The 19302-nt window shown below is 40.7% G+C and overlaps 1 protein-coding gene and 1 long non-coding RNA gene across 8 annotated transcripts in view; both read right to left on the reverse strand.

Moving 5' to 3' along the window:
* Window positions 1–476: 476 nt before the first annotated feature.
* LOC117022525 (uncharacterized) lies at window positions 477–4080 on the reverse strand. Its single transcript, XR_004423061.1, has 3 exons — window positions 3798–4080; window positions 2830–2915; window positions 477–624 (listed from the first exon to the last, which is right to left on the reverse strand). It is a non-coding gene; the product is annotated as an uncharacterized LOC117022525 (long non-coding RNA).
* A 101-nt stretch (window positions 4081–4181) lies between these two features.
* Window positions 4182–19302, reverse strand: part of WDFY3 (WD repeat and FYVE domain containing 3) — a 246071-nt gene continuing 230950 nt past the window's right edge. For all 7 annotated transcript variants that reach the window (XM_033105930.1, XM_033105931.1, XM_033105933.1 and 4 more), the window contains 7 exons: window positions 18945–19124; window positions 15607–15789; window positions 14390–14486; window positions 11809–12132; window positions 11086–11197; window positions 10560–10757; window positions 4182–7551 (listed from right to left, as the gene is read on the reverse strand). In XM_033105930.1, coding sequence (XP_032961821.1) covers window positions 7428–7551; window positions 10560–10757; window positions 11086–11197; window positions 11809–12132; window positions 14390–14486; window positions 15607–15789; window positions 18945–19124 — 1218 coding nt within the window. In that variant the 3' untranslated portion in view covers window positions 4182–7427. The remainder of the gene's footprint in view (window positions 7552–10559; window positions 10758–11085; window positions 11198–11808; window positions 12133–14389; window positions 14487–15606; window positions 15790–18944; window positions 19125–19302) is intronic.

Here is a 19302-nt window from a genome sequence, read left to right on the forward strand (position 1 = left end):
GCTGTGACACCATACAAAACAAAAGCAGGCAGACAAGAAGGCAGGTGAATATACTCGTAAGACAAAGAACCCAGTGTGGGGGAAAAACAACTAGAATAGAAGAGCATTTTCTGGGAAGGTTTTTATATAAATTAGTGAGAATATGAATTCAGTGAAGGGTCAAAGATGAGATAATAGAATATGAAGATTGCAGAGCTAAGAAATATTGTGGAGAGTGTTATTCTTACTGAATTAGAAACAGTAAGGAATAATAAAACAGACTTGTCGAAAATTCAATTACAGATATTACGTGAATACAAGCCTCTCATTTATAGGCTTAGGATTAGAAAGTTCTTGAAGAGGGTAGTTATGTCCTTTTTGCATCCCCCTCAAGGCCCAGAAGAATATGTATCAGCATGGACACATTAACTGCTAACTTAGACGTCTGCACAGGTGGATCCAAACCTGAACCACAAGCCTACTTGACAACACTGCGTTAGTAGATCTTCTGTCCTCCTCCTGGTAGCGTCAACCTGCAGAGCCGGACTGTGAGGATTCTTAAGTGTACAGTCAAAGCCTCTTTAGGTTGACCTTTCCTCCATCGTTCATTTTTCTCTAATCAGGTTGCAAAGGGGTGGTGGCCTCCTTTAATGAAAAGAAATAGTATTTTTTTTTTTAGGGCATAGCTTTTGTTTGAAATTTGTAATAGTGCTTGAGGGCACGATCCCTCCAAAAAAAAAAGGAATTGTTTTTCTTTAAATACCTCTGCCCTCTCTGAAATGCAGTTGCAATTTGACTCTGTCTTTGTTGAACAGGAAGTGATAGCTGAAGGTCAAGGTTGAAGTTCTAACCTTCATTTTCTTGATAAAGCATAATTATGCATGGATGATACAGAAATAACATCCTAAGTACATTTTCACTGTAGTCATCAAAAAAAAAAAAAAAAAAAGGAAAATTGCAAACTGGAAGCTGTTTGTAAAGAGCATTGCTTTTTTTTTGTAAAGAGTCAGGAAGTTGAAGGGTAGAGAGCTGGGGATTATATTTAATAACCAGCATGGCTTTGGGAACGCTAAACCCCTCTGAATTGTGTCGTGTTAAATGAGGGTTTGGGCAGGGTGATTTCTCCAGGCTCTCCCCACACTACTGTTCTCCCCGCTCTGTTACTGGCTGAAGATGAACTCCCTGTCAGTGCTTTCTTTAGGCTTTATCAAATGTGTTAACATTTCTTTTATGTTCATATTTCCAAATTAACACGATATGTTGAGAACATACTTGTAAGCACTACACGTCCTATATGTATTACCTGATTTTATCCTTATAACAATTCTCTGAAGATATTATAAAATGAAATTTACATACAGTATATTCATTATATTTCAATAAATTTATATAGGAGGAACTCCGATGCAGAGAAGTTGCCCGATATCACACAGTAAGAGGCAGAACTTAAACTCTCAGCCGCCAAGCTCCTGACCAGTGTATTCTAGTAAGTAGAACTGTACCTATTATAAAAAGATTACCATGAACAATTTTTTTACATTAGCAAAATTTTAGAGTTTTGACTAGAAGAATGTGACTAAAGAAAAGACCTTACTAGAAACTCCAGCACTCTGGAGGTGCACTCATGGTCTTGGTGTGGCTTTGAGCTGTGGAGAGCATATTCCTGCAGCGGGTGTGGCTACTAGTGGTGAGACCAGTGCGGCAGGGCCTGCTCTTGCACTTGGCCTGTTTCAGTGGGAGCCCGGGTGAAAACTCTGGGCCTAGGATTAGGACTAGTGTCCCCCAATTATATGGCATACTGCCACTTTACAATTTAGGTAGCATTTCATGCATCTTCTCCTTGGATCAGTGCTTCTCCAAGTCTGGTTCACTGCCTCCTGGGGGTCCTGAGACCCTTTCATAGTCTATGACTATGAAGATGATTTTCCTAATAATACGAAAACCTTATCTGCCTGTTTTCACAGCACTGATATTTGTACTGAACTGAGGGACAAAAGCCATGGCAAATAAAACTGCTGGGATCTAAGCATGAATCAGGCCAGTGGCACCAAACTGTTAGTAGTAGTCATGATGTTTTTTATCACCATGTACTTGCAATAAAAAAAAGTGCCTGTTTCACGTAAGAATGTTCCTGCAGAAGCAGTAAAACTTATTATTTTATTAAATTTTGAACCCTAAGTTGTGTGACACAAAAGGAGAAGTACCCATTAGGTCCCCTGCCTCCTGCAATACTGTGCAATGTTTGTCCCGAGGAAAGCACTTGTCTGAGTTGTGGGCTGAACTAGTGCTTTTCTCATGGCACGCCATTACAACATGAAAGAACAATGGATGAAACTATGGATCTTTGGCAGGAATGGTCTTGAAACCAACAAAGTGAACCTCAGAGAAAACAGCAAGCAGTATTTACTGTTCATGATAACATTTTAGGTCTTAAGTAAAATCGCTACTTTTGGAAAACTTGTATCCACCACCATTTGATACAGAACTTCCTGAGGCTGCTGTCATTATTTTGATCTTATCCATGGTGTGATTTTCTTGATATATTACAATGAAATATGTCAACACTTGGAAGATCTATATACACTGTAATAGTAGTGATGTAGGTCAGTACATCAGTGAACCAGTATTTTCTGAATGACCAATGCATGCTACAAAATTATTCATGGGAAAAAGATCCAGTGAAAGTGCAAGACAGACCAATAGATTGTAAGGGAAGAGTATGAAAAGCCCATGGATGTAGTTTCAGATGCCATATAGTAGGCAACCTTTAAGAAACTTACAGCTATCATCTTTAAGAGACAATGATCTGAGTAGGCTATTAAAATAGTCCCTCTTTTTCCAACTACATACCTGTGTGAGGCTGGATTTTCCTCATACGCTTCAACCACAGTGGAGTATCACAAGATTGAAATGTAGAAGCAGGTATGAGAATTCACCTGTTTAATTAAGCCAGACATTAAGGAGATTTGGAAAACTGTAAAACAATTTTTCACTAAATACTTTTTTTTTTTGGTTTGGAAAAGTTTTTTTCTTGTTCATAGAAATATGTAATTGATGTTAATATATAATGGTTTTATCATTGTTATTTTAAAATGAATATATCTATTTTTAAAATCTGTTTTGGTTTCTAATACAATGACTATTGATAGATACAAACCACATAAACAAAAGCAGTTGGTTGGAGTCCTTGAATAGTTTTAAGGATCAAAAGGTCCTAAGACCAAAAAGTTGAAGAAGTGCTATCTTTGTCCTTTAAAGCTTGAAAGAATTTCTGCAATGCCTCTCCTTGACTGCAACTTTTCTTGAGGTCATCAGAACTATGAGTAGTACTGCACTGAAGAAATGGAAACTGCCCTACGTTTTCTCTCTTACCACACTAACTTTTTATTTTTGAAGAAACAGCTACTATTGTCTTAGAAATTCTTGGCATTCCTGTATGTTCTCTCAAGTGAAGTTGCACTGAGGTAGAATTTATAATATGCACAATATCTTCAAATTAGGGACTCTGCTGTTCAAGCTTAAAATGAACTGGGATTTTTATTAGTGTCTTTAGAAAGAGGAAGAAAAGTCACTAAAGCAGCCTAAATAAACTTAAAAAGAGTTTTCTACATTTTTCTTTACCGGGAAGGCAGTTTACAACCAAATAGGCGACTAAGAGTAAAAACGGATTTGTGAGTTCTAACACTCAGACTGAAGACTGAAATGGAAAGACTAGCTGATGACAGTGGGTGTTGTGCTTGCGGAAAAGGGCAGGACACCAGAATATTCCTGAAGTGAATATGGTAGGGGTAGGAGACAGATAATTTACTGTGGCTTACTTTTCACAAAATAATGAATAGAGAACAGGACTCAGGAAAAAAGGGCCAAAACCATGCGCTGCGGTCTTTTTCCATAGGTCCATTCAAGGTTGAAGGTCGTTTCTCCCAGAAGTCACTTGCCTCTCCCTGTGGTTGTCCATACACACTCATCAGCCCCAGAAATCCAGCACAACTGAGAGGCTCAGAATGCAGAAAGGCTCGTTTTGAGAGACAGATCAAACTAGAACTTGAACCAGACCTTAATAGCCAACATCTCTGCAAGCAGAGATCTTAAGCAGGTGCTCCTGAAAGATATATTCACAACTATACAAAGTTTAGGGAATTATAAGTCCTCAGTTTTGTTTTTTCCTTCCCTGAAGAACTGGCTTAAAAACTTTTTTGGGGGTGGTCAATAGTAGGTATTTATTTGAAATTAAAAAAAAAAAAAGTACCTGGACTATTGCATTTAACCATGTATTGTAATTGTGTTACTCTACCTTTTTGCATCAGAGACAGATATACAATGAACATTCAGTTATCACAGATTGCACACTAGATAGTAAGTCTTCAGGCCTTTTACATAACCACCAAAGAACAGATATTGGATTCTGCAATATAGTACAAAAGTCCACAATCAATCCAGTCTTAGCCAGTATCTTCAATTTACTTCTGTTGCTGTACAAATAATTGGCCATTTCTAGGGCTTACAAGTTAATAACAGGACAAAAAAAATATACATTGCACTGACACAAAAAGTCAGCCGTGTTAATAGTCATGCAACAAGTAACCAAACTTGCTGAAATTAAAAATACTTTCTAAAAACAGTTTTAACGGCATAAATATTTTATACACAGTTCATTTACCAAAACAAAATGTATTTAAATGATACAAAGCAAAAATAAGTTTCTACCAACTTTATACATAAGAAAGTGCAAAATAACTTATCTAGAGTGTTCTGCTATTATCCAGACGGATGGCCGCTATGGGCAGCTATTCTCCTCTTCAGAAGCAGGACATTACAATTGCACGCTGCACACAAATGCTAGAAGAAAGGATGAATGATGGATGGACGGGTGGATGGACAAATGAACTACAAAGATCAGGCAGGAGCCCTGTGAGGTACTCTAGAGAAAGAATCCAGACCACATAGAGGTGGATGTACATGCTGAGAATATATGCTGGTAAACAAATTTACACGGAACACAGAAAGACATCCAGAGAAACAAATCGTTTATGTATGTGAGTGTACTTGCATGTGTGAGTGACTTGTGATTTCTGCATTAGGAGCAAGAAGAAAAAAAACCCCACTGAACAAAAGTTGCCCACAGCACCAGCTGCCAGAGGAAATACTATCATGAGGGTTTTGGTTTCCATCTTCTGGTTATGGAAGTTGTGTTGGAAAGTTGAAAAGTGTTCATCCCATATAACTTCATATTACATAGAGGAATAACCTTTAAGTAACTACATACACACATTCATATATTCAAGTCTTTAAAGAACACCTCTGCCATTGGGTTTGGGGTAAACATGGGTGGTGGACACGAGGAGGACACTTCTTTTAAAAAGTGTAGAATAACACGCTACAACTCATCTATAGGGCTGGACAGGGGCAAAGCCCACAGTTGTGTGATAGCACAATTCCTGCAGCTGTTGAACATCCAGCATTATTTATTAGAATTGAAGTCAGATGGGGGGGGGAGGGGAGCGTGGGGTGGAGGAAGACACAGAAAGGAAAACAGAACACGACTTCTCTTCAAGTTAAAGTATTAATGCCAATAATCCTTTTATTAACAAGTATATTTGAACTTTTAGAAATGGAAGTTTTTTAATCAATTTTGATATGTAATCATAGACTGTAGGCTCAAACCTAGGTAAATAAAGGTTGAAATTTAGTAAGCATAAGGCACTAAAGCAGCCTTTATATTTTCTCTTGGAGACCTAGTTATCAGGAAGAACAAATTTGTTCTTAAGCTGGTTTCAGCCCATTAGGTACAAGATTACTATTGTACCAATGCCTATTTTTGAACGCATGTGCATATATGTGCATTTTAGTGCATAAGTGTGCCTGTCACCAGGGCCTAAAGATGAAAAGTCTTGGGAAAGCCAAAGCCACTGTCCTTTGTATGATACCTCCATGAGGGTGTGAAGGCCTGTCCTTCCTTTCTTGGGTCATAAATGATTCTACATTTTTCAAATTACAGGGCTTTTAGAATTGTTCATAATATTATCACTAAATATCTGAAAATGTTAAAATCTAGATTAATTGTTTCATTTGTTTTATATATACATACATATATATGTACATTACACACATTTAAAAAAATCCCACCACCAAAGCCATTTTTCTGTAAACTAATCTCTTAGCCCCTACCAGCTTTAGTCTCCCTGGATTTGTGTGTTCTGTTACCAACTAGTAGAACAAATTAAATAACTAAATATTAAAATACTGTAATTATATTCATAGCAAAACAAAAAAATAGACATTGATACAGTATAAATCTCACTGTTTTCAGGTAGATGGCATTAAATGGTAACGGTTAATTATAAGCAGTTCTGACACAATCCAGTTTTACAACAAGATTTATATGTTAATTCTGTACACTTTTTTCTTCTTTTACCCTTTTTTGAAAATAAGCTATAGTAGAACTTTTAGTGTCATCAAAGACACATACTTACTATGTTCTATGCAAGAGAAGCTAATTTGGGTTACATGCAATTATATTTCCATTAGTTGAGGCAGGGCCGTTTCCTGCATTGCATCTATCTCCTGACCACCGCTCTGCAATGCTAAGAATGTATGCTGTGACCAAATGGCAGTCCAGAGAGAAGTTTACAAGGGGTCTTATGACATAAGAACAACACTGAGGTGGTTGCGTAGCCAGGTGCAAGATCCCCAAATATTTCCAGGGTATCTTACGGCCAGACTCTTTTTCTCCCACACTGTTTCCTAAAGAAGGTTCACATTATTTTGGTTACTAGCCTAGTTTAAGTGGAGATTCTGTGGGCAACTTAAAAGAAAAAACATTGGGCACACAGGCTGGGTTTGAAAGAGAGGAAAAAAGAGACCACAGATAATGTCTTTGAGGATTCAAAAAAACATATTTATAATTAATTGGTGAGAGATGTCAGACAAACCATAAGTAGTTCATTGAGTTAGTGGTTTAGTTTGAAGTCTCATGTTACAGGCAGTTAAGTCCTTATTTAGAAAAAAGGCCTTTATACCTATTTACAATATACACAGTTACTTGCAAAGAAGTCAGATTTACAACCATTTTCTAAAAGCCTTTGTTGTTGGTTTTTCCAAATAAGGATAAGTAGCTTTACAAAAATGAGACACAAAAAAAGACAGTTAATAAGTGAAGATTTTCTCTTGGAGACAGCTATTGTTAACAGGGAGAATCGGATATTGGAAATGTTGCTCCTAGGAGCCACCTCATATTCTTCTTGTGCTGTTCAACTGAATATTGTCTGCCCCTTTACTGTACGCTACACCCGTTTATTCAGTGATCCCTTTGAATTCAATACTCCAAACGCGTGGTATGAAGAGCTGTGTAAACGGAGACTGTTCCGATGCCTTCTGAGCTGTGAACTGTAACAGGGAACCAGGAAGGGGGTCTACAGACCATGATCTCCAATCAGCTTGTTGAATCTTCAACAATTTCGAGGCCCATCTTCTGAACCCCTCTCATGCTGTAAGTTGTAATAACAGTTCTGACAAACACGCACCGGGGATGAGATTTTCAAGCGTTTGATTTCTGATTGAAACCGACTGCACCTAAAGGCAAGTCAAAATCAAGTCATTATACATCCTCCCCATGTTTGATCACTGGACTGAGAAACACTCATTTAAAACTCAAAGGGAAAATTTGCTTTATAATGCCAAAGACCATACTGGTTTATGGCATGCGGTTGACCAAGGAACAGAAGGAATGCCATAGTACTTGTTTCAGTCTACGAAGAAAAGTAATATTAAACTAAGGTAAGCTATTAATTTTCTGAAGAGAATTAAAAAAAAACACGTTAAGATTCGTCTACAGGATTGAGCCGAGGGGTCTGGACGGCTGTGCAGCCAGTCTTCCCAGGCAGGACTGCTTCTCATGCCCTATGGACTCAGGAATTATGCCAATATCTTTACTTGGAGCTTGACTTTTTTCTCTTGGCAGGAGACTTACTACCCATTTTAAAAGACACTTTAGTCACTATCAAGTTCCTCTGGGCTTTTAAATGCTTTGTTTAGTCCGCGCTTTAGTCATTTCTTAAATGGGTAGTTTGGCTTTTCTGTCTGGTCCAAGTATTCCCATTTTCTGTTTATGGTGATAGAATTCCTTGAAGCAGACTATACTTAAAAGATGTTCAAATTCTTTAAAAAGTATTTCTATTCCTGGAATAAAGCAGGATGTGACCTTGGATGTGGCATTTAATCACTTGAAGCTTGGCTTTCTACAAGACTGCAATAGAGAATTATATTTCTTCCATTAATCTACCAGTAAAAGTGTCTAGAGAATAAATGCGCTACCAGCGTAAGGGGTTTAAAGGACCATTACTGGACTTTCAGGAGAACGTCACGAGTGCCAAGCAGCTTTCTCAGCACCTGAAGGACACGAAGATCAAGGGCAGGGCTACGGCCTCCTGGACAGCTCTGTCCTCTGTGCCAGCTGCGTCCTGAGCAGTCACTGTTTGTTCACTTTTTCAAATAAAGTCTCCATCCAACATTAGACAGCAATAAATAATTTAAAGAATTACATAGATTCAAACAGTATTTTGCAAATTAACCACTACAAAGAAGAGATGCATGCCAGTGTACACAGAGGGCTGTTGACTATCAGAAATTATTAGATTACTAGGTTTTATAGAGTGGGCTTCTCAAAGCTCCGAACCCCAAGACAGAAGCCTCTGCCAGCCTCACAGAAACGCCCATTAGGAATGGCTGGCAGCAACATTCTGGCTACCTCGCTCATCAGACTTCCCAGGAGAGAAGATTTAAGACGTGAATCTGAAAAAATTTAAAATTTATAATAATACCTTTTATTGAACATCGGTATTACCAGACTCTGCACTTGGCACTTTACAAAACTCATACATGTGATTTCATTTAATTCTCTCAACACCTCTATGAGAAGTACAACCGTTCACATTTCACAGATGACGAAACTGAAGCTCAGAGAGGTTGCCTGAGATGACACAATGGCCAGTAGCCCAGGGAGCATTTGGTCTGTGTAACCCAAAGATGATGCCCTTTCCAATAAGCCAACGTCCACACAAGCCTCAATTACTGGCTCAAAAATAATTATATAACTTATGTTTCCTGTGAAAGCATCTCTATAATAAGGCAATATAAGCATCAGAGAGTATACTGCCCATGGACCTTTTCTGTTCTCTGACATGAAAAGGACTATAACTGCATATATGGGACCCAACTGTACAAAAGAGATGGCATTCAAATTAATAGTGATGAGACAACTGACTTTTCATACAGGGTGAATAGATTCCCATCCCATGTCATACCCTCATATACATTTTAAATAGATTTGGATCCAAAGACCAAAGCATGAGAAACAAAACTTTAAAAATGTTAAAAGAAAATAAACAAGGCTATCTTTATGGTCTCAGGACAGGGGAAGATTTCTTAAGAACACAAAAAAGCAAAAATCATAAAAAGTACTAAATGTGACCACGTCAAAATTAAAAACTTATATGAGAAAATTAACATATATAAAGTTAAAACTGAAGCCACAGATTGGTAGAAGATATCTGCAAGATGTGTAAAAGACAAAAGATTATAGCCCAGAACATATAAAGAACACCTCAAGTAGGGAAAAAAAAGACAAGCAAACCTAAATGGAAAATGGGCCAAGGTACCCAAGGGGAAACTCAGATAGCCAATCAGCATAAGAAAAGATGTTGAACCTCACAAGCATTGCAAATTAAAACAACAAAGTTTGACTATTACACTGGCAAAAGTGAAAAAGGTTGGCAATACCAAGTATTAATAAGAACTGGGAGAACTTGAATGTCTTGCTGGATGTAATATAAACTAGTCCTCCTGTTTTGGAGAGTAATTTGGCAATATCTAGTTAAGCTCCAGAGTACACCTATGAAATGTCAATTCCATTCTGAGATATCTTCTCTAGAGAAACTCCCGTTCACATTAAGAGAGCATTTATAAGGGTGTGCACTGCCACACTGTTTATAGTATTGATAAAATGAGAACAATCCCGTAAGAGTCCATCAAAAGGAAAGCAGATCAATTCTGATATTTGTACAAAAAACTGTGACAGCAGTTAAAATGAAAATATTAGAATAATAGCTATTTATGTGACTAGATTTCAGTAAAGAAAGCAAGTTACAGAAGGTCCAGACAGTATGCTATATTTATGTGAAACTGATAACAAACAATAATTAATATAGTACTGTTTTGGAGACAACATGTGAACTCCAAGTATAAAAACATGGAGAAGAAGAGGGTCTGACTGGTGAGGGTGAAAAGAGGACTTAAAATGAATCTGAGTTTTATATGCAAATATGATGAAATATTAGCACCTTCCCATTCTCAGTCATGGGTGACCAGATGTTTGTGATGATTATTTCTGTACTTTTCAATATGACAGGAGTATTTCACAATTGTAACAAAGAAGAACAAAGAGAAAGTGAAGACTGGTTTAGGCTGACAACAGCACACTGTAGTGGTGACCCGGGAGCAAATCAGAACCTATCTGTTGGGCATAATTAACGTCCTTCAGAGTTTAACCCACAGCAACTGAAGAAGTTTGTATCTCATCTTACTTTTGGCAGAAGAGTTGACCGCAATTCCTGCAGTGGTGCCGTCTTTCTGTGAGAGAAAACCGCACTGAGCAGCCCGAACAGCTGTCACCTCCTTCATCCTTCACCCAGTGGTCAGCAGCAGAACGGCCTGGCTGGTCACTCACAGACCAGCTGAAAACTCGGCCTCGACTGTCCCCAACGAGGATCCTGCTGTGATCCCTGCAGGAGACGCGACACAGAGCCTCCTCAGGGAAGGCCTCAGCACAGCCCCACGCTGGAGCCTCTTCCTGTCACTTGTGAGGCTCTCCGTTTTCTGTGGGTGCGTGTCGGGGTAAGGGTCGTGTGCATGAAGAGACAAAAATGGAACTGAACCTGAGTTCACATTTCTAGCTCAACTCACTTTGGCTCAAACCTCACTGTATCTGCCTCTGACTGATTTGTTTGAGCCACATAGGAAAATGCAAATAAGGACAGGCCGGGAGAGTGTGGGCCCAGGCTAAGCAGATGATTCAGGTGGGAAGGGAGCTGGAGAAGGTGTGACACTCACTTGGAGACGCCCAGGGCGGTGATCTCGGCCGGGTGTGCGTTGTCCTTCCGATCGAAGGCTGTGTGCATAGTGAGCTTGCTCCTGAACACCAGCTGCCGTTCCCACCGGTACCCTGGCGGGGCAAAGCGCAAGACACGACATACTCACGTGAGGGAAGCCAATGTGTGGTAGATGGACCCTATGTGATGCTCTCAAAAGTCAGGGCACCGCAACATACAGTTACAGCAGCTTCTGTCAGGTTTTCAGCAGCTGCTGCCTCGGTGGCAGATAAAGCAAACCAGTTTAACGTTGACCATGGGCTAGGTCAGAGAACATCTCATTTGCAAAGAGAAATATAGAGAAGGGGAAATCTTCCATGCAAGGAGACATTATTTCTCCACTTGGGGACCTGGCCTCTATCTCTATCAAAGGCAAAGCTACCTGTGAATACAGTTTATTTACCTGTAATTAATAAGTTGCCTATTTTCAAGTTTTCAGGATTTGTGAATGAATAAAGTTTTTAGTTTAACGCCTTTTTCTTTAAAAAATGCCCATCATTTTGCAAACACCATTGTGGGACAGACTCTAAGTCCACCTTACACAAGAAGAAATTTCAGAGGCCTTCTCTGTGGGTGGCCCAGGTCCCAGGGATGGGGCACAGGGAAAGCAGAAGGCCACTGCCTCATCCACCAAGCCTCGTATCACCCACAAAGAGCCAGAAATAGACACTAGACTTCAAGTTACCAGGCTTCAATCTGCTGTAATTCCGCACTTCAATTGGGTTGGGGTGGGGATGGTTAAGGGGACCCTGCAGATGGGCTCTGGTCTGGCCCTCTGAATAGTTCACAAAGATGAAGCCATCTTTCTCATCTAGACTGAGCTGGTCGGACCAGCGCCTGGAGTCATCGGAGCCGCTGTCAGTACACCAGGTGGCCGTTGCGCGGCAGGAGGCGGCTCGGGGCCTGTGGCTGGTGCTACTGGGCTGGCTGGGTGTGTCCTTGGGATCTTGGTGGATGCTCTGCTCATCCACTTCCGAGTCACTGCTGTCCTCATCCTGGGCTTCCTGCCCTGAGTCACGCATTGGGAGAAACAGAAAACAGACGTGCATTATAGTTAGACCACGCTTTGTCTCACTGGTATGTTTCTTCTACCAATGAAGACATAATAGCCATAGTATTTTAAGATAAGCATAACAAAAAAGAAAAAAATTGCAGAATTTTCAGCTAGAAAACAGAAAAAAAAAAAAAAAAAGGGGGTAGAATTTCTGAGTTCATCTTTCACAATAAGCCAAAACCTGCCTTTGTAAATTTCTCACTGTCTGCCTCACACTCCCTACCACCGTTCAGCTAGATGTGCTGGCGCTTCTCTATGCAGCCCGGCTCCTCCTTAGAGCTAATTCTGCACATGCCGTTGGTTCTACCTAGAGCCATCGTCTCAATTTCTGTGTGTTCCCATGTTAGCTATCTTTCAAGGTATAGCTTAAACATTTCTTTCTCTAAAACCTTATGTGGTTCCGGCAGCAGAAAGTAATTGTCTCTCGTGGACTCCTTTAACAAAATTGTATGCCTCTGGTGTATTTGTAATTCTCACCCTAAACTATTACTGTTGGACAGTCTTTCTATACGACAGTGGTCAGCCCGAGAAGAAAGGCCCCGAACACAGTGCTTCTCATATAGTAGTCAATATAAATGACAACACAGATGAATGAATTACTGATGAAAGCTTTAATTTAAGATTTGGGGATTTTCCCCCTTTCCATTGTTACTTTGCATTTCCTTACCTCAGCTCCCTACTTTCTTGCAATAAAGTCTACTGGAGAGAAAATTTTTTATTAGAGATAAAAAAATATAATTTGAAAAAAGGACAGAGAACAAGAATGAGCATGCCAGCACCAGCCCCCTACACATGCATATTTCTTAGTAAGACAAATACTTCATTTGCCTCCCTTCTATTTGCAACACCAGCAGTCTAGTTGGCTAATTTGAGTGGATTTTTTTTCACCCCAATGGCTTATGATCATGAGCTTTAAGGGCTTCAAACAAGCAGTCTTGGAAACAGCTTTGATTTCCAGGGAAGCCCTTTCGCCCAGGCAAGTGCCCTCAAGTCCCATCTTCTCCACTGTTCAAGGTCAATCCTTCCGGTAGGGGGCTCTCCCCTCTTTGCCATTTCTGCCCAACAGTATGAATACAAAAGGAGGGAGAAGACCTACAAATGTCTCTCCACCCTGAATTTGACCCTTCCTCTACCTCATTTATTCATCTCATCTTCCACTGTTATTCACTTAAAAGCTCTGTTAAAGGCAGGGAGAGTGACCCACTTCTCATTGGACTTAATCCAATGTCTGACACACAACTGAATTTTTACGTCCCCAAACACCCAGATGACCTTTTTAGTGGAGCTGCAGTTGACTATGTAGAAATTTACATGCATTAAAGTAATATAAGCATTAAAATGCCCTGTCCATTGGATTATTTCTGATTTCTGGCAAAGAAAGTACAAACTGCATTCAGACCACCGAGAGATGATTTGTGCCTTCTGATAATAACCCTCTTCCCTTAGCAACTCCCTCACATCGTCCAACTCACACTGCATTCCCAGTGTACAAAAATTAACCACAGAGAAACAATCTAAAGGTCAAATTTAAAACCCTTTACGGGAAGACTCTTGCAAAAATGATTCTGAATCAAAGGGGGGTAACTTCTCTGGAGATTAGCAACCCAAAGCATATCTCGGCCTGGTTTTATGGCCAATCATTTCCAGACAATCATTCTGTATAGAAATCATCTCTCTCTATAATTCTCTAGAAAAATGTAAAGTGCTTCACAAGTAACAGATAGTAACAGAGAACACGAGGCTTCAGTGTCAATGAATGCCCTTTGGGCGCACACCCAGGGTGAGGACTCGGTCTGCCTCTGTGACTACTTTACAAACACCCTGTCACCCTATCACCCATACTGAGTCTGACAAGTGATGGACGGAACAGACATGGGATTGAGGTGCGGGCCATCTGACTTGTCCCACACGGCGCCCTCCAGATCTTGCTTTGTAGTTTTAGGCCGGAAAGCCCAAGCTAGTAACTATACTTACTATGGGATGTGGAAGCCAACTACAAGATGCTGACCACACTGCGCGCTGCCCAGGGGTCTAGAGAATGCTCTGCGTGCCTGCCCAGCTACTTCATACATAGCTGGCTACCATGCTTTTGACAGTAACGCCTAACCGCAGGCTCTTGTTTATGTTGTTTGGTGTAAGCTTACCCATAATGACTTAAAGAAAAACAGGAATATCGAAACTCTTGAATAACATTTGAGGAAGTTCTAAATACCTATTTGTGCTTCTGGACAGTCTTCCTGCATTTCCAGGGCTTCAACAGGCTCGGGAGCTGGTGTTTCCGGAACTTGCAGAAATTCCATTCTCCAAAACTGCATTTAAACAATTTACATGTTAGTGGGTAAAGAAGGGTTCTCAGCGTTAAACAGACAACTAAATTTCTATTATTGTGTACAATTAAATTTCCTTGTATCTTGAAAAATGTGGCAAGGGATGAACTACACATGAACAGTGCTTTTCAGACTGTGTTCAATGAGATGTTAATGGGTGTTTCATGGTAGAGGGAAAAGGACTGTGGTCAAGAGAGTTTGAAAAACATGGTTCAACTAAGTACACTTCCCCCCCCCCCACAAAAACATCTGACAGCCTGGCATATACTAATACTCTGTGTCTCCAAGAACACATTCAGTAAGCAGGATCCCCACATGTGTTTGGCGATGGAGCTTTTCGTAATGCCTCGCAGATGAATACTCTGAAATGCTGCGCTGGAGACAGCTGGCTCTGGGGGTGTGCCTGTTGTCAGAGGCCAGTGTCCATGGGACTGGCTGACAGCCTCACTTGACACTCAGCATGTGACAGTGACTACGAGGGCAGCAATCAGTTGCTTCTGCTTTCCCAAGGTGTAATTAAAGAAACAAGGCACAAAGAAGAATCTCCTGAGAGAAAAATGCCCAAGTATTAGAACAGACTATAAAGGTAAACACTCTGTGGATTCCATTTCCTGCAGAGGCCCAACACAGAAAACGAAGAGAAAACTATTTTGGATTTGGGGATCAGCTAGGATTCTAGACCCGAAATGAATGAATGACGTCGAGACTCTGGAAGCATTTTCTGGCTCTGTGATTCTCTGTAGAGAAGAGACAATCGCTGTTTTCCCTAAGAAACCATTTGACAGGACAAAAAGCCAACACTTACACAACTGACATGTTCAGCAATCCCAAGGTGACATGGAAATCATGTGTAAGTGACCTTCTTGTGTCAAACTGTCCAGTGGTTAGTAGCACTAACAGATCTGCTTAATGTAAGACGCTGAGCCACTTGTATGCCCCATGTCTGATAACACAGTGGCCCAGGTGTGTTTGAATCAGAGTGAGAGTCTGCTGAACAACATCACAACCTGTTCAGGTATCCTTCAATGGTGGACAGCTTTACGAGTTTCAGGTGAACGAGGGCAGCAGCTATCCTAATGTGTTTTGTTGCCAGCGGACTTACCCGAACGACGCCATCTGAGTGTCCTGTTACTATGACGTTCTGTGTGTCCCACTCGTTCATCTCTGACACGCAGCAGCAGACAATCTGCTGGCTCCTACCTGTGAATGTGTTTACACTCACGATAGGGTTTCCATTGATACTCCACACGTGGATATACGTGCCAGCGCAGGACACAATGTCCCCCTAAGAAGGTAAAGAAAAACCCTTTACTCACTTCATATTACTTTCCAGTTTCCGAGGCAAATTGAATCCTTGGCCTGGCCTCAAAAAAACTTTCAGTCCTTCAACGAGGGACTGGGTAAGTTCTGAGGTAGCCTGGAATTCAGTGCTGCTGACTTAAAAAAAAAATACTCTGAACAGAAGCTTCTTTAAGAATTCAAGGTTGAGCGGATGCTGCTGCCAAGGTGATCTCAAACGGAGACAAAGGCAGGGGCCCTTGACGCTGTTTATGTTCCCAGCGCAGTGCTGAGTAATGTTTTATTCCTTGTCAAAGCTATCTGAAATCTGAGGAGGTGGTGAACTACTCTTCTTCCTCCCACTGTTTCCAAAATCTATTTATACCTTTCATTTAGAGGCAGGAATCCACCTCCACTTAATTTTACAAAATGAGTCCAATCACGAAAACCATAGGGTAGCAGAGAAATCTTTCAGTCCAGATACAGTTATCTCTTCAATAAAGGAAGAGATGAAATCTTGGAACATTGTAATAGCGTATTTTAAAATTTGTACTCACAGTAAGGGTGGGAGGATGAGAAAAAAAAAAAAAAGAAAACAAAAAACAACAACTGGTATATAAATCATTTCTTGGGGAACTGAATAAACCTTAAGACTCCCTGAGCTGACAACTCAGGTTTTCATGAGTTGCAAGGACAGAAAAGAACAAGCTTTTCCCTTCAAGTCTACCAGGCTGAGCTCTACCCAACCTGGTGGGAATACAACCCACCACTGTGAAGGAAATTAAGATGCTTCAGGAAGGATCTACTGTGCCAGTCACCATGGTAGACACGTTAGACATTCCATTTCGGCCTTGGGTGGTTAGCTATTACTAGCCCTGCTTTAGAGAGGATGAAAGTAAAGTGGAAAAAGCTTAAGGAACCTGCCTAATATCACAGAGTGTAGATGTGAACCCAGTTCTTTCTGGCCCCAAAGCGTATCCACTGTACCACGCTGCCTCTCTTATGCTGTCATGATGGAAGGGACTAACTTTAGGGGCGACCTGGTGAATTGCCCTACAGCCGGCAGGCACAAGAGAACCCACAGAAACTGGAAGATGCTCATCAAAAGCAGAGGGAAACCGTAAGCACCAATGCAAGACAGAAGATAAGGGGGAGGCGGGGCCGCCATGAGAAGGAGGCCTGTGGCTTTTCCAAACCGCTGTCTGCGCTGGTCTTGCTACCGTTCTCTCCCTCCTTCCTTTTCTCCTGCTCTCTTTCTATCAAGACAGCAAGAACCAAACCAAAACCCAAACAGAAATAACACTTAGCAAAGCATTGCTGTGTCCACCTCTGTATCAGTCACTGAATCACCTCTGACAATAAGTGTCAGCAGCTGAGCTCGAATTAATGGTGTTGGTCTCTGCAAGAGAAAAGAGGCAGCCTCTCCATGCTGCACCCAGCGAGACTTGCTTCAATTTCTCCAGGGTGCCTCAATTAGAGTGCATCAGAGCATATCCTGTGGTTATGAGGGCTGAGCAGTAAGAGAAGGAATTCAAGGGCAGCTGCAGGGTAGCTTAGGCCCAAAATGTGGACTTCAGTCAAGCAGACTTGATATTGGCTGCAAAAGTATAACACGACTAGAAATCTCTTCACGAGTTATTAAGAGATTACAAAAGCATCGTGAAAGAAAAATAATGAAACACTTCGGTAGTGCTTGCAGCAATGATTGCAATCCAATGGGTGTATACTGGCTCAAATAACAACGGGCTATAAATAAAATCCTCAGTATTTAAGTTAAGAACAACCCCAAAACAAATTGCTCGAAATAGTGCAATTAAGAAATCGACTCAGAGCAACACTGCTGGATCAGAGTGGTTCTGTTGTTCTGACATTTTTGTAAAGCTCTTAGGTACAGAGGTTTGCAGGGCCAGCCCAAGATGCTATTCTAAAAATATCTTATGCTTTTCAAATACATCAAAAAGAAGAATCTGACTCTTTTATGCTCCACTCACTGCTAACTTTGATTACTCTCACTGTTATCAGACCCTTTAAGCCCATTCACTAGAATTGAATTTGTTTCTTTTTCCTTTTTCTTTGAGTGACCCCAAGGTATTTGTCTAAAAGCATCATATAGTATCTTCCAGTAGAAATCAGAGATGTAGCATCCCTCAAAAGGAAAGCTGTCTGCGGTGGGTGATGGTATGACGTGGCTAGAACTACTCTGTGTCATGCAGGATGATCCCCGGCCCGGGCTAAAGGCTCACAGTGGGGAAGGGTAGGTATAGCTAAGAAGTGATGGGGTTGAGGGAGTTCTGGTTGGTTTGCAAGGCTGATTTGCCTGGGGTGGCAATATCCACATAGGGATAACTTACCCCTTGGATGCAGAGACCTCAATCTTTGTAAACCTACCCTTAGCTTCCCCTGCTTATTAACACACCTTAGCAATGACTGTCCTCGCTTTGCCCCCAGCTCAAGTGGGCCTGGTTTGCCTGGGGGGCTCCTAGGCCAGTGCATTTATTTTATCCTGACCAGTTTTATTTATCTGTATACAAAATATTAATTTTTGAGAAGACATAAATCTTTTGATAACTTTGGAATCTGTTTTGAAAATAGTTCTATAACAATTTTTCTCTTGTTTGGGTACCCAAATGTTACTTTTTTCACTTTACATAACAAAGAAACGATTTGAATATGTTTCATAAAAATTTCAACACATTTTTAACATCCTTAACGAATCTTAAAATATCCATGTTTTTTAAAAAGCGTATTCTAAAATGTTTTGTTTTGAACCAAATCTTGGTCTTTAAGCTATGCAATAGTGAATGAATTTTAAGACAAAATCGCTCTCTGGGTTACAAAGGTTAACATCCATTTGCTTCTGCAAATAACACATAAATCAATGAAAATGTAGTAGCTTTTATAAAATGAGTCGTTATCAACTTAAACACTTAAGAGTCATGTATTTTTTTCATTAAATTCACTGCGGTGACATTGGTTAATAAAATTGTATAGGTTTGAAGTGTACAATTCTATAATACATCATCTATATATTGCATTATGTGTTCACCACCCAAAGTTAAATCTCCTTCCCATACCATATATTGTTAGAGTCATTTTTTTATTTATAGTGGTTAAAACTACTTGTTTTCCTAAACAGAAACCAGGAGGACAATTACTACTTACTGTTAATTCATTGATACAAAGAGCAGAAACTGGGGCTCGATGGCCTCGGAGCTGGGTTAGAAACGACAGTTTGTTCAGATCCCAAATGATGCAGGTTCGGTCACGGGACCCGCTGACGATTATGTGATAGGCTAATGATGCCGTGGCACAGGTGACAGTGTCAGTGTGGCCAAGTAAGGCCTACAAAGGAGAACAGAAAAACCAGGCTGATCACTGTGACAGTGCTCCTGAAGGGATTCCAGAAGATTCTGGATGTGCGGGGAACTGCCCGGTGTGTGCTGGGCGTGAGAGCCCTGAGCAGCCGGATGTGGAGAGTCCTCATTCTCTCCCTGCCACTGTCCTTGCCTCCTCCCGCCTG

This window comes from Rhinolophus ferrumequinum, chromosome 5 (assembly GCF_004115265.2).
Source record: "Rhinolophus ferrumequinum isolate MPI-CBG mRhiFer1 chromosome 5, mRhiFer1_v1.p, whole genome shotgun sequence".
Lineage (NCBI taxonomy): Eukaryota > Metazoa > Chordata > Mammalia > Chiroptera > Rhinolophidae > Rhinolophus > Rhinolophus ferrumequinum.